General features: G+C 40.9%; 1 protein-coding gene across 1 annotated transcript in view; it reads left to right on the top strand.

Moving 5' to 3' along the window:
- Positions 1-5240, top strand: part of LOC121297211 (dnaJ homolog subfamily C member 18-like) — a 35902-nt gene extending 30662 nt beyond the window's left edge. Inside the window, exons 7-8 of the mRNA XM_041223356.1 lie at positions 2717-2889; positions 3274-5240. Coding sequence (XP_041079290.1) covers positions 2717-2889; positions 3274-3398 — 298 coding nt within the window. The 3' untranslated portion in view covers positions 3399-5240. The remainder of the gene's footprint in view (positions 1-2716; positions 2890-3273) is intronic.
- The last annotated feature ends 9761 nt before the right edge of the window (positions 5241-15001 follow it).

The following is a 15001-nucleotide window of genomic DNA, read 5'->3' as shown; positions in this document are numbered from 1 at the left end:
GTGTTTAACCTGCTGTACATGCTGTGACATTTAAAATCAAGCAGACTGGTTTAGGTCCCACTAAAGTATTGGCATAGATGCTACATGTAGTGTCAGTTTTTGCAAAAAAATCTATTGCTGTGAGTTGCAAAGATATGGACTTTGTGAAATATCTTGTGTATAACACTTGCATTTAATTAAAGAGTGAATGATTACTGTAAGCTTTGGCTGTGGTTAAATGAACAATACATGTCCCACCCATTGTGCATTTGGTCATCTGTTCCAAACCTTGTTGGAGGCAAGTGCTCTCCCCCACTACTAAAATCTTCCATAGTGCCTTTCATCTTGAATGATCCCAAAGCACAATTCATTTCATCCATTAACAAGCTGTTCTGGTCTTGCTTACAGTAACAATTGGACCCTTACATGTTTACCTATAGTGTCAGAACTGCTCGACCAATTGTTGTAATTCTTGTTGAAAATTTAGAAAGATTTTTTATACAATTAAAATAATGGTCTTCCTCTGTGAAGCACTTTGGCCTTAAACGTACTTCAAAAGGGCTCTATAGATATCCTTTTAATGAAAATACGTAACACTATTTGTATTGAACTGAAATACAAAAAAAAGTTATAAACTAGACTGCTTGTTGAATACCCTTTTGAGTCACTGTAGTTCATGGTTGCCAATATTTTCCTTGTGCTGACACCTGTAAAGCTCAGTACCATGAAAGTACTTGGCCCCTGTCTGATTTTCTGCATTTTTGCACATTTTTCACATTGAATTTGGTCCAATCTTTTTGTGGGTTGTAGTAGTATATAGAGGGAGTCTGAGAGAAAAAATGACACCAAAGTTTGGTGTTTCTTTCATTTGTTTGGTGTACAAGGTAATCAAACATGCAATCTTCAAGTGTGAAAAAGTTATTGCCCCCCTAGTTCACTCAACCCAATATACTGTAAATCTGACTAACTTTGGCCCTTACCATCAGTGAAGTTGTCAGCACACAGGTTCTAGAGGCACATCATGCCACGATCAAAAGAAATTCCTGAAGACCACCGGAAAAATTGTTTTTGATACCACAGTCAGAGCCATATTGTCCAAATGGAGGAAGTTTGGGACAGTAGCGAATCTTCCCAGGAGTGGCCGTCCTGCCAAAATCTCTCCATGAGCAAGGTGTTAAATCGTCCAGGAAGTCACAAAGAACCCTAGAAAGGCATCCAGGGATCTGCAGGCCTCTCTTGCCTTGGCCAAGGTCCGTGTTCATGACTCCACCATCAGAAAGACACTGGGCAGAAATGGGATTCACTAAGAAGAACATGAATGCTCGTCTCAAGTTTGCCAAAAAGCACCTGGATGATCCTCAAGAGTTCTGGAACAATGTTCTATGGACAGATGAGTCAAAAGTGGAACTTTTTGGCCAACATGGGCCCTGTTATGTCTGGCGAAAATCAAACACTGCATTCCACAGTAAGAACCTCATACCAACGGTCAGGCATGGTGGTGATAGTGTCATGATTTGGGGATCCTTTGCTGCATCAGAATCTGAATGACTTGCCATCATTGAAAGACCCATGAATTCTACTTTGTATCAGAGAATTCTACAGGAGAATGTCAGGCCATCCGTATGTGAGCTGAAACTGAAGCGCAGCTGGGTCATGCAGCAAGACAATGATCCGAAACAAACAAGCAAGTCTACGTCAGAATGGTTGAAGAACAAGAAATTTTACGTTTTGGAATGGCCTAGTTAAAGTCCAGACCTAAACCCCATTGAGATGTTGTGGCAGGACCTGAAATGAGCAGTTTATGCTCGAAAACCCACAAATTGAAGCAGTTCTGCATGAATGAGTGGGCCAAAATTCCTCCACAGCTCTGTGAGGGGCTGATCAATAACTTCAGGAAGCGTTGGGTTTTAGTTATTGCTACTAAAGGTGGCATAACCAGTTATTGACTCTAAGGGGGCGATTACTTTTTCACACGGGGGCATTGGGTGTTGCATAACTTTCTTTAATAAATAAATCAATTAAATAAGTATCAAAAATTTGTGTTATTTGTTCACTCAGGGTCCCTTTTATCTAATATTAGATTTTGGTTGAAGACTGATAACATTCAGTATCAAAAATATACAAAAATGCAGAAAATCAGACAGGGGGCAAATACTTTTTCACGGTACTTAATGTGCCAATCTGACATAGCTTACTGTATTTACCCTATTTTGTAACAGTTACGCATTTCCGCCTGCAAGTTTCAATTTCCATTGACTTGAAACGGCCTGCACTTCATTTTCTATTTATTACCTCTCAAAGGGGTTATAGTGGAGGTGTACATAGGATTTCAAAGGGGTTGTTATAGTGGAGGTGTACATAGGATTTCAAAGGGGTTGTTATAGTGGAGGTGTGCATAGGATTTCAAAGGGGTTGTTATAGTGGAGGTGTACATAGGATTTCAAAGGGGTTGTTATAGTGGAGGTGTGCATAGGATTTCAAAGGGGTTGTTATAGTGGAGGTGTGCATAGGATTTCAAAGGGGTTGTTATAGTGGAGGTGTGCATAGGATTTCAAAGGGGTTGTTATATTGGAGACAAACATAGGATTTCACCATATCTGGAAAACTGCTTATCGAGTTGTCATGAAAATTGGTATTAACATTATTTAGCATAACTTATTTATAATGTCAGATGTAGTCATTTTTATTCTATACGTATGTATGTTACTGACATACTTGTTTTATACGCCATCCGCAGCACTTTAGGTCTGGTTGTGTCAAGAGAAACACAAAACATGGGAGTGCCATATTATGTGGACAAAGGATTTGAAAAAGAATACCAAGGAGCCTCACTAAGAGAGCTAGAAAGCACTATTGAGACTGATTACATTGATTATCTTCAAACCAGCTGCTGGAAGGATAAGCAGCAAAGTAAGTGTGTTCAAAAGTAAACAGATTATGTTCAATTAGAATTTAACAATGGATAGTTACAGAATTTATATTATCTGTAAAGCTTAATTATACAAGTAGTATGTGATTAATGGATGTTGTAATGGGATACACTAGCCCCATCATTGTGATATAGTGCCTCACGCATGTATAACATAACTGACATTGACAGCATTTGTTTTTAGTACTGCTATTTGTAAACTTGTGACTGAACTACATCACAAGAAATTGCATGACAAGAAACAAATACTTGCTGAAGCTAATCAAAGTCTATTTGTATACATTTTGTAATGTACATAGAGATAAGAATTTGCCTTTTTACTTGGGCTGACTATATTTCATATGTGTGAACTTTTTCTCTTTCAGAAACTGATTTGGCCAATTTAGGCAGATTATACAGGGATGAGCGACTGAAGCAGAAAGCAGATTCGATGAAGCTTGAAAACTGTGATAAACTGAACAGACTGATTGGGAGGCCAAAGGGGGAATGAAACAGCCGTCCCTGTCCTCTTGTCCTCTTGAATCCTCCTCTTGTCAGTGCAGTTGGATATAAATTCAAATGATTTAAAGTTTGTAAATATGTTGGATTGCACACACAGTTAGCTACAGCTTAGATTGAATGGCTGGTGAACATATTTCAAGGTGAATAGATGGTGGATGTGGTTTGACAGAGAGAGCTCCAGCTCTCTGTGGTTTGCACCTGTTTGAAAAGGAAATCCCTTTTATTTTCCTTATATTAAGGAATAGCATTACTGTTAGAGTCCATTGCTTTTCTTGTAACTATTATTTACACACACACCCTGCTAAAATAACTTGATGTTACGCATGAGGACAATTTCACAAAAGACATGTTTGTTATGATTCTTATTTTTGTCTCAGGAATGTGGCCTAGTTCAAAACAATTCATGACTCGTTTTTGGAAAAATAAGAAAACTTTTTTGTGTCTTCAAACAAAACCTGCTTCTGGTAAATGTGTTTTTTCCCTTCCCTCAGTTGAAATCAGAATTCTTACAACCATAGCATAGCTATCATCCCTAATGGTTTTTCTCATTATTATGTTGGTGAAGCCCACCTGCATTCCTCTCCCATGCCCTTCTTGTGTTACAGTATAGGATCTCACATAGTCTCCTATGTGGGTGTATTGCTCTGGTCCCATTATCATGAACGCAGTGTTGAGATCCTGTACATGGGCTTCTGCTCACGCTATGCCAATGACAAAGAACAACGTGAAGTCCTTGGTTGTACACATTTAAGCATCTTTATTTGGATTGGCGGGAATATGTCCCTAGGCTTTAGATCCAGGAAATTGTGGAATTTGATGACTTTGTATTCTTGTGTATCGTGTTGTTTTTCTTTTCCCATGTGAGTTATTGGTTGTCATCCGTGTCACTGCCTCTATTAAGCAACCACTTCTGAAGTAGAAATTAAACAAATTAATTATGTACCATAATGAATACCCTTTTAATAGAAATATTTGTAAATGACTAAGGCTCATATCTGGGTTATATCAGACGATATCTGTAACAAGTACTGGGACGGGATAGGGTATTGCTTGTTTTGCCTCACTTGCTTGCTCATCAAAAAACTATGATCATACAGTACATTGTAATACCACATTGGGATAGTCACCTTTGCAGAAACCTATTATAGGGGTAAAATAAACACCAAAACGCATGGTTTATTCAGTCTCAGTACTTGGAGGGCAGTGTATGATGTGATGCTCGGTGATTAAAACCTTCAACCATCATTCTTGTACTCTGATCTTAAACCTTTCTTGTCTTCACATTTCTGAATTACAGCATGTTCAGATACTTCTACCCAATCCTTCCTTTATATATTTGTGTGTATCTGTCCACTGAGTATTTATTTTTGACTCTGTGCTATTGAAAGGTGTGGCAGTGTAGAGTGTCGCCTCACCTCTGCAAGCAGACGAGTACATTTCAATCTTGCCCATTCAGTCGTGAGCCTCTCATAAGCAGACTGCCAGCTGTACAGAATTGTGTGGTGTTTCTATGGCGAGGTTGAGATCGCTAACCTCATTTTAACCCAGAGGTGAAAGGCAGAAGAGGCTTGTGAATTTGCACACATCTTTATCAAACCCATTCAGCCTCTTTTGCTCCTTTTCAGTCTCTGCACTTTATATAAGCTAGAAATGTGATACCTGTAAATGTATATGTACATTTTGTAAAAAAAGTGTATATGGGTTAACCCCTTTGGACAGGCATGGTGTTAAAAGTTTTATTGTGTATTTGTTTCTGCTGTGACAGTGGTCAAAAACCCTTCACTGATAAGGATAGAAACTGTTTCTTAAGCCATTAAACTTTGTCTGATGAGTTATTTTCTTTGTCTGTTAAACAAACAGAAAGAAATATGCATGACGTTAAACTGAAATTGATTTTACTGTTACATCTGTACAAACATTACATAGAATAACAAAAATACCTATGGTGAGTGGTTAAAGTGAGAGGGAGCCGGGGGCCCAGCACCCCCAGCTAAGAAAATCGCTAAGCAGAGCATCCCTAGCTATATGGAACAAGGGACAAGGGGAGCTGACACAATAATACTGGATAATTTAAAGTTTGTGGAGGGACTTGTAGGGAAATAAAACTGATAAACAATATTGTTCAAGTCAAATATATGTTTATTTGTATAGCTCAAAAAAAATGGACAGAGCTGCGTGATCTGGGCTGCAGCAAGATCAATCTGAGTCCCTGGAAATACATTCAATGCAGTTGTATCACTTTCAACCCATACCCTGTCGTGCCATCATACTGCAAAAGTGCCACTATCTAGTCTGCATGGGCAACACAGCAGAACCAGCAGAGACATTCCTTTGCTTCATAAAGAGGCCCCTCTTGCATTCTGGGCTCAAGCAGCCCTCCCAGCTCCTTAATTCTGTTGTAGAAAAATAACATTGTAAAGAAATAATTGTTCTAATACATATAAACTATTACAAAATTCCTACAGTGAGGAACATATGATTACACGCATAAGCTAAAGTTAAATTGTCGTGTGGGATAATCTTAACAACTGTTAGACAGGGTGCAAGTAACAGACTACCACCAAATCCCCCAAACAACATTCTTCTCTCTGCCTTATATAAAAGGATGGATTCATTGATTACTCCACAAATATAAAAACTTTAAGAAATTCCTGGTTATCCCAGGTGGAGAATTTAGGACTGCCTATGTGAGGGGAGACACACTAAATAATATATTAGTAAGAGCAAGACTTCCATATGATTCTCCTATTGGAATATGAAATATAATAAAATATAGGCTCTCAATGGGCGTTCACACCGGACGTGGTACGGCAAAAGCAATTGGTTTCAATGAAGGCGGTCGCTTTAAACAGCAGAGGGAAGCGGCACTCAAGAGGCAAAACAGAGCGGTACACAGGAGATCAAATATTTTCAACTTTCGCCGCGCCGTGACGCAAACTATCAGAAGCCAATTAGAAAAGTAGGAGACTCCTTCAGGAGGAATAAAAAAAAAAAAAAAAAAAAAAAAGTAAAAACGGAGTTAAAGCGAGCGTGCGTGCGTGCGTACGTGCGTGTGTGTGTGTGTGTGTGGAGTGGAGTGGAAGGAAGGGAGGGTGTTAAAATTAGGTTTTATAAAACAAGACAAGTTTCGCGCCTCATTACTTGATTGTTTTTTTCTTTGCAAAGCTTTCTGTCTTCTGTTTAAAGAGTTTTCCGTTCCTGATGGCATTTACTATTTGTTTGTTTGTAAATGCAGCCGTGACGTAATGGACCGCCCACGGTCTTTTCCCCCTGCTGCGTTCGGTGTGAACAGTGGTCTGCAGCGACTGCAGAGCGACGCGCAAGTAGGCGGCATGCACGCCGCGTCTGGTGGGAGCGCCCCTTTATTAAACCCTTGTTAAACGACTCAATTTAGAGCAATTTTTATCGCCTACGACCAAATCCCGTGGGGATTGCCCCGTGTAACAGCCCTGACAATGTTTTGGTAACTTCTGGCAACTGCTTGGCCACGCGATTGCTTAAGGGGACAACAATCCTGCTACAGGACAAATAAATACTTCTCATAGAGTTTTATGAAGGTTGGTCAATGCTGGAAGAGTTACTTTTAACAAGGTTTTTTTTTTTTTTTTAAACTTCTTAAAACCTTTGGTCCAACTGTCGTTAACTAGGGGAATGAAAATGTAGCTGCTGTAACTCTGCTGAACCGATGCCCATATTCTGTTATTTTGTTCCCTTTTTAAACTGTTACTCCGCAGCAATGTGATAATATAACCACGGATTACTGTATATTGTTCTCAACTCTGTAACTGGTTGTGTCGTCGCTTTGAAGGTCATTCAGTAAACTGTGAAAGCAGCCTTTTCTTGTCGCTGTAAGAGCCAGTTCTTAACCCAAATGCTCTTTCGCTGATTTTTGTGTTTTTTCTTCATTTACTAACAAATTCATTAATAGAAGTGCAGTTATAGCTCGGGCTGGGATTTAGTCACTGTGGTTGTGGGTGTCACGGATTCCGTGTCTTTTGCTAGTGTCCTCGATTTTGCTGATGTGCGTGACTTGCGGAGATGTCAGTAAATTGTGTTCAATCTGTATGTGATTTTATTGGAAAGTGTTTCTCCTTAACATTAAATTTCAAGTGCAAAATTTTTTACGAAAATAAAATAATATTATTTTGATAATGCTATAAAACTTGATCGACGTTGTGGCATGAAGGACACACGGGGGGGGGGGGAAGAGGAAAAAAAACCTTTTTGTTTCTTAGTTTGATTCGCGAAGCTAATTTATGAAGCACTTTCAATACAATTCATAAAGTTTTAAGTCACACAGACATACGCACGCACGTACGTACACACACACGCGCGATACCTAACTGCCAGCATTCGCTGCGGGACATACATTGAACAGTTTCCTCTTTTTAATTGAAATTATTGTTCCACTTGTTTCATTGTTGTACGGTTGCACTTTTAATGTCATGTCTCTTGTCAGTCCCACACCGTCTTTGTGTGATCTTCGTGTGTATTTCACACCCAGTGTGTTATGCTTGCCGTCTGTTACCCTTTCCCGTTTGCGTGCGTCTTCGTTCTCTGCTTAGTTCAGCGCTTATAAATGCCGCTGTTAGTTAAGTAGTCACCGTTGCAGAGCAAATAAAAAATCAACATATTGAAATTTCATCTGCTTGTCTCGTCCTTTTTTGCTGAACCTGTGCGCACTAACGCCGCAATATGCTTTTATTAAAGACAGTTATTTATTTATTTTTTTTATCCCCGTGACTTTATTCTCCCTCTGTTATTTTCTCACTGATTTTGAACGCATTGACCGTGACTGCTCTGTGATTTACGTCCAAATTTTCCGTGACAAACTCCTAGCCCTACTTAAAGCCCTTTTTTGGCTGAATGGCTGTTAATTCCAGAACCACGTGACGTAGTTCTTAAATATGATTGGATATTGCTTGGATTAAAGACAATTTGTATCGAATGTGATTTGCCTGTTCTTTGTATCGTGTAACAGGTCAAATCCCCGCGGTGACGTCACTGGCAACACGTTGCTACAATTTATGTTGCTAGTGGTTTGGGGAATTCGGCCAAGATGGCGACGGAAGTGTAGTGTTTAAACGGAGTTCGTACCTAAAAAGTTACTAACAAGTTGTCTTGCATGCAAATCGGAATTTATGTAAAACACAAAAAATAACTTAAATCCATCGATACTAATTTCGAATTATAAAAATTAAAAAAGCAGATTTTTTGTCCTTAATAATTGAGAACTTCTGTTTGTGGTAAATTGGCTGAGGAGTCTCTGTCGATATATGATCTGCACATGTCTGAATAATACTATATTAAACAGATAACTAAAACAATAAAGAAGAAAGATAATATATAACTTGAAAATGATAAAACCTACCAAGCTGCCAGGAACAGCTGAAAGAGAAAAAGCAACACCAAGTCAAAAATGAGTACTGCTTCAGAGATTAAGGTGTAGGTGCTAACGTTGGACAGAATACACTGCAAACTCTGCAAACAACATCGTGGAGGGGGCCTTTGAGCTCACTAAACTTCCAGAAACTCCATCAAAAAGCCCAGCAGTAAAAAAGGGAAAACTAGAAAACCGAAAGGATACAGTCCTTGACATGGAACATAATATAATTTCAACACTCAAACTCATAATCAACGAAAGAGCTGTTGGCCTGGAAAAACTAATGGAGAAACAATGAAGATCGAAGGGCTCAAAAAACGGTTGATTTCATGTCCGGTGAAATTAAAGATGTGAAAAATAAGGTAAATCAAACAGAAGCTTGTGTAAATAATACGCAGAAAAGACTGGATGATTTCGGTTTAATACATTTTCTCAACTGGAAAGATACAAAAGGCAGTGGGATTTGCGTTTATATGGACTGTCTGAAGCTGAAGGAGAAAACACAGGAGAAAAAGTTATCAAGATCTGTCAAACCCTTGCTCTCGACCACAAAGACAAAGCATACCGCTGGCACCATGTTTAAAGCTTGATGTGTTCCCCTGCATAAGAGGTCGACACAAATCCAGGTGGGAAACAAAACAACTTAGATTTTATTACACAGAACTCTTTGCTGCGTTTCTACTCTGGTCTTACACCATGCCAAGTCCTGTGCAACCCCTATTTTCCCCGCCCAGGAAAACAGTAACACACCACAATAGGTTCCGCACATATTGCTACATCCTTTCTCTTTTTTTTTTTTTTTTTTACTACTAAACATTATCAACTAACTTTTGTTAGCATTTGTAAACAAAGCAAATAATGATGAATATTTCTATTGATTCAAACAAAGTCTTTTAGGTGTGTGGGCATGCAAAGGGGTCTTCCATATTTGCTGTGGGCAGACTGTGCAACCCCTGAAGACTCATATTAGGCTGGCTGCCCCTGGTCCTCGGAACTCCCAGGACCCCTGATGTCATCCGCGAGGCCCTCTGTACCCTGTGTACTTGTCTGTAGTTCTTTGTGCTCTTCATCCTCAGTGTTTGTCTCCTGCAGTTCTTGGGGCTTATCTAGAGTTGGAAAGTGGTTTTCCTGTTCTTTAGACCTCCTAAGGTGTCTTCAGTTTCTTCTGAAGGTCTGCCCTTGTTCTGTTAGTATCTGATAAGACCTCATGTTTACTGGCTTAATCACTGTGGCTTTCTGCCACCATTTTCTCTGTCCACCCCATGGCTGTACTCTCACCTTGTCATTTCTTTGTAGTGGAGGTAGATCCTTTGCTGAAGTGTTGTAGTACTGTGCTTGCCTGTGTTGGCTCTCCATGATCTTCTGCTTGTTGCTGGTCATTCCAGACCTTAGTAGATTTTCACTCATCAGCAACACGGTTTTAGTTCTCCTGCCCATCAGGCTTTGTACTGGACTGCTGTCTACACCCTGAGAGGGGGTGTTTCTGTGGTCCAACATGGCCAGATATGGATCAAATCCTGCTCTTTTTGCTTTAGCCATTAGCCTTTTGGCTGTTTTCACTGCTGATTCTGCTTTTCCGTCGCTCTGCAGGTAGCTGGGGGATGATGTTTTGTGTTTAAAGTCCCATTTTTTGCTGAACTCTTTGAACTCTTCTGCTGTGTATTGTGGTCCATTGTCATAAGAACATAAGAACATAAGAAAGTTTACAAACGAGAGGAGGCCATTCGGCCCATCTTGCTCGTTTGGTTGTTAGTAGCTTATTGATCCCAAAATCTCATCAAGCAGCTTCTTGAAGGATCCCAGGTGCCAGCTTCAACAACATTACTGGGGAGTTGATTCCAGACCCTCACAATTCTCTGTGTAAAAAGTGCCTCCTATTTTCTGTTCTGAATGCCCCTTTGTCTAAACTCCATTTGTGACCTCTGGTCCTTGTTTCTTTTTTCAGACTGAAAAAGTCCCTTGGGTCGACACTTGTCAATACCTTTTAGAATTTTGAATGCTTGAATTAGGTCGCCACGTAGTCTTCTTTGTTCAAGACTGAACAGAGTACAGTGTGTCTGGAATCCCATAGCTCGCAAAGTGTGCTTTTAGCTTCCGTACGATTGTCCTGGATTTCATGTTCTCCAGGAAGTCCACTTCCCAAAAGTTGGAGTAGTAATCAACGGTAATCATATAGTCCTTCTCGTTGACTGTAAAAAGATCTGTTCCCACTGTTTCCGGGGGTCTAATTGGTGCTTCATGTGATTTTAAAGTTTCCTTTTGCTGCTTGATTCCCTGTGCACTGCACACACTGCATTGCTCCATGTATGTTTTCAGCTGTGCATTCATCCCTGGCCAATAGATACACTTGCGTGCTCTTCTTAGGTATCCTTCTATTCCAATGTGTGAGGAGTGGACTCTTTGCAGAATATCTGCTCTGAGAGAAGCAGGTATAACTACACACTCACCCCTGAAGACAATTCCATTTTGTACGCTGAGCTCATCTCTGCTATGGAAAAACACTGTTCCTTCCCGAGGTATGTGTTCCTTGGTGTCCAACCAACCTTATAGGATCACTTTCTTTAACACCTGAAGATCCTTGTCCTGCTCTGTTGCTTTTTGTATGGCCTTTAGCCTCTCGTCGGAGATGGGCAAGTAGCGCACCATGTTAATGGATTCAATTTCAGTTTCTACTGGATGTTTTGAGCTGGAGTCTGGGAGGCATGCCTTGCTTAGCGTGTCTGTCAGTAGTAAATGTCTTCCTGGGTAGTATCTCAGTACAACATCATATCTCTGCAGCCTCAGTAGCATCCGCTGTAGTTGTTTGGGTGTACAAAGGAGGGGTTTCCTTATTATACTCTCTAGTGGTTTGTGATCAGACTGTACTTTTACCGTGCGTCCATATGTGAACTGATGAAATCTCTCTATTCCAAACAGTACTGCCAACAGCTCTTTTTCTATCTGAGTTTAGCCTTGTTCTGTATCTGTCAGGGCTCTGCTTGCATATGCAATTGGCTGTCCCGACTGCATGAGTGCTGCCCCCAATCCAGTTTCTGATGCATCACATTGCAAAACAAGCTGTTCTTCTGGGTTGTAGTATTTTAGTACTGGAGTTTTTGCAATTGTGTCTTTTATTTTCTCAAAGGCCTCTTCATGCCAATCAGTCCACTCCCACAACACGTCTTTGTGTGCCAGTTGTCTCAGAGGTTCACACATCTCTGACAGGTAGTTCACCATACCCAGGAATCGTTGCACTCCCTGAATGTCTGTTGGTTTGGGCATCTGCCTAATGGCATTGACCTTCTCCGGATCGACTTTCAGACCCCGTGATGTCAAGAGGTGTCCAATATATGGCACTTCTTTCAGCCTGAGCTGAAATTTCTCTGGGTTTAGCTTCACATTGCATTCTCTGCACCTTTCCAGGAGCTTTCTCAATTTATCATCATGGTCTTGTGCAGCTACTATATCGTTGTTTCCTTCCCCAACAATAAGGATATTATCAGGTATGATTTTGATTCCTGGCACGCCCTCTAACACTTGGTTCAATTTTCTCTGAAAGACCTCAGGTGCAGGACTGATTCCCATCAGCAAGCGCAACCAACGATAACGTTCAAATGGTGTTGCAAAAGTGGTGAGATAGCTTGACTCTTCTTCTAATTCAATGTGCCAAAGCCCATTCTTAACATCACATACTGAGAAGACTTTTGCCTTTGCCAGTGGCTTAGGGTCTCTGCATATCCTTATCCTTATCCTAAAAGCCATGATAGTGCCAATACTGAAGAAAGAAGACAATCGGAAGTGCAAAAACTACCGCGGCATCAGCCTCCTGTCAGTTACCAGCAAAGCTTTTATGAAGATCATACAATCCAGTCCGCCAAGGGGATGTCTCCTCTCCTCTGCTCTTCAACACCGTGATTGACGCTGTCGTGAGAAAAGCTTTCGAGGGAAGGCATGGAGTTCAGTGCGACGAGAACACCTACGTGACCGATCTGATGTTCGCCGACGACTGCGTGATCTTCGCCGATACTGATGCCGAAGCTACTGACATTCTTTGTAGCATCGCCTGCGTCGCCGAGCTGTATGGCCTCAAAATCAACACTGACAAGACCAAAGTTTTGACAACGGATGGGTTGCCGGCCAATATCCACCTCGGCGGAGCCCAGATTGAACAGGTTCAGGAATTCAAGTACCTGGGATCCGTGGTGCAGGAGAAGAAAGTGGTGTCCTCAACCGATGTCCACGGCAGAATCGGCCAAGCAACCACGGCATTCGTTTCGCTCAAGTGGTGCCTATGGAAAAGGGCCAACATCTCCGTTAAGACCAAAATACGCCTTTTCCGGACGCTGATCCTGCCAATTTTCCTATACGGGTCAGAAACATGGACTCTACTGAAGCAAGACCTAAACAAGCTCGAGGTCTTCCAAATGCGATGTCTGCGGCAGATCCTTAGTAGCTCCCTCCGCGACCGCATCCGAAATGAAACCATCCGAATAAGATGCGACCACCAGCCAATGGTCGTGGAAGCGGTCCAACTAAGAAGACTGCGATGGTTCGGGCACATCTGCAGAATGAGCATCACCAGGACACCGTACCAGCTTCTCTGGCGAAAACGTCCAACATAGTGGAAAGTTCAAAGAGCAGCGCCCAAGAAGACATGGTCAAAATAAATCGAAGAAGATCTGAAAAACCGGCGATCTGCCCTCTGTGATGCCAAGGCCATTGCCATGGATTGAAAAGCATGGAAAAGCATTCTGAGTGAAGTTCGAAATCCAGCGGCACCCACAGCAGTGTATGGGCTCCGGAGGAAACCCTGTCCTATCGTTGGCTAGGGATCAAAGAAAGAAGAAGAAGCATATCCTTAACTTTCCTGAGGGTTTCTTCACAACCAGCAAACTGCTGATCCAGTCTGTGTATTTCTCAACTTGTGCTGTGATTTAATGTTCTTGCAGTCTAGCCAGTTCCTTGCGTGACGTAGTTCTTAAATATGATTGGATATTGCTTGGATTAAAGGCAATTTGTATCGAATGTGATTTGCCTGTTCGTTGTATCGTGTAACAGGTCAAATCCCCCGCGGTGACGTCATTGGCAACACGTTGCTACAATTTATGTTGCTAGTGGTTTGGGGAATTCGGCCAAGATGGCGACGGAAGTGTAGTGTTTAAACGGAGTTCGTACCTAAAAAGTTACTAACAAGTTGTCTTGCATGCAAATCGGAATTTATGTAAAACACAAAAAATAACTTAAATCCATCGATACTAATTTCGAATTATAAAAATTAAAAAAGCAGATTTTTTGTCCTTAATAATTGAGAACTTCTGTTTGTGGTAAATTGGCTGAGGAGTCTCTGTCGATATATGATCTGCACATGTCTGAATAATACTATATTAAACAGATAACTAAAACAATAAAGAAGAAAGATAATATATAACTTGAAAATGATAAAACCTACCAAGCTGCCAGGAACAGCTGAAAGAGAAAAAGCAACACCAAGTCAAAAATGAGTACTGCTTCAGAGATTAAGGTGTAGGTGCTAACGTTGGACAGAATACACTGCAAACTCTGCAAACAACATCGTGGAGGGGGCCTTTGAGCTCACTAAACTTCCAGAAACTCCATCAAAAAGCCCAGCAGTAAAAAAGGGAAAACTAGAAAACCGAAAGGATACAGTCCTTGACATGGAACATAATATAATTTCAACACTCAAACTCATAATCAACGAAAGAGCTGTTGGCCTGGAAAAACTAATGGAGAAACAATGAAGATCGAAGGGCTCAAAAAACGGTTGATTTCATGTCCGGTGAAATTAAAGATGTGAAAAATAAGGTAAATCAAACAGAAGCTTGTGTAAATAATACGCAGAAAAGACTGGATGATTTCGGTTTAATACATTTTCTCAACTGGAAAGATACAAAAGGCAGTGGGATTTGCGTTTATATGGACTGTCTGAAGCTGAAGGAGAAAACACAGGAGAAAAAGTTATCAAGATCTGTCAAACCCTTGCTCTCGACCACAAAGACAAAGCATACCGCTGGCACCATGTTTAAAGCTTGATGTGTTCCCCTGCATAAGAGGTCGACACAAATCCAGGTGGGAAACAAAACAACTTAGATTTTATTACACAGAACTCTTTGCTGCGTTTCTACTCTGGTCTTACACCATGCCATGTCCTGTGCAACCCCTATTTCCCCCGCCCAGGAAAACAGTAACACACCACAATAGGTTCCACACAT

This window comes from Polyodon spathula, chromosome 22, assembly GCF_017654505.1.
Source record: "Polyodon spathula isolate WHYD16114869_AA chromosome 22, ASM1765450v1, whole genome shotgun sequence".
Lineage (NCBI taxonomy): Eukaryota > Metazoa > Chordata > Actinopteri > Acipenseriformes > Polyodontidae > Polyodon > Polyodon spathula.
The sequence above is the reverse complement of the archived record's forward strand: the minus strand, read 5'-3'. Positions and strand labels throughout refer to the sequence as shown.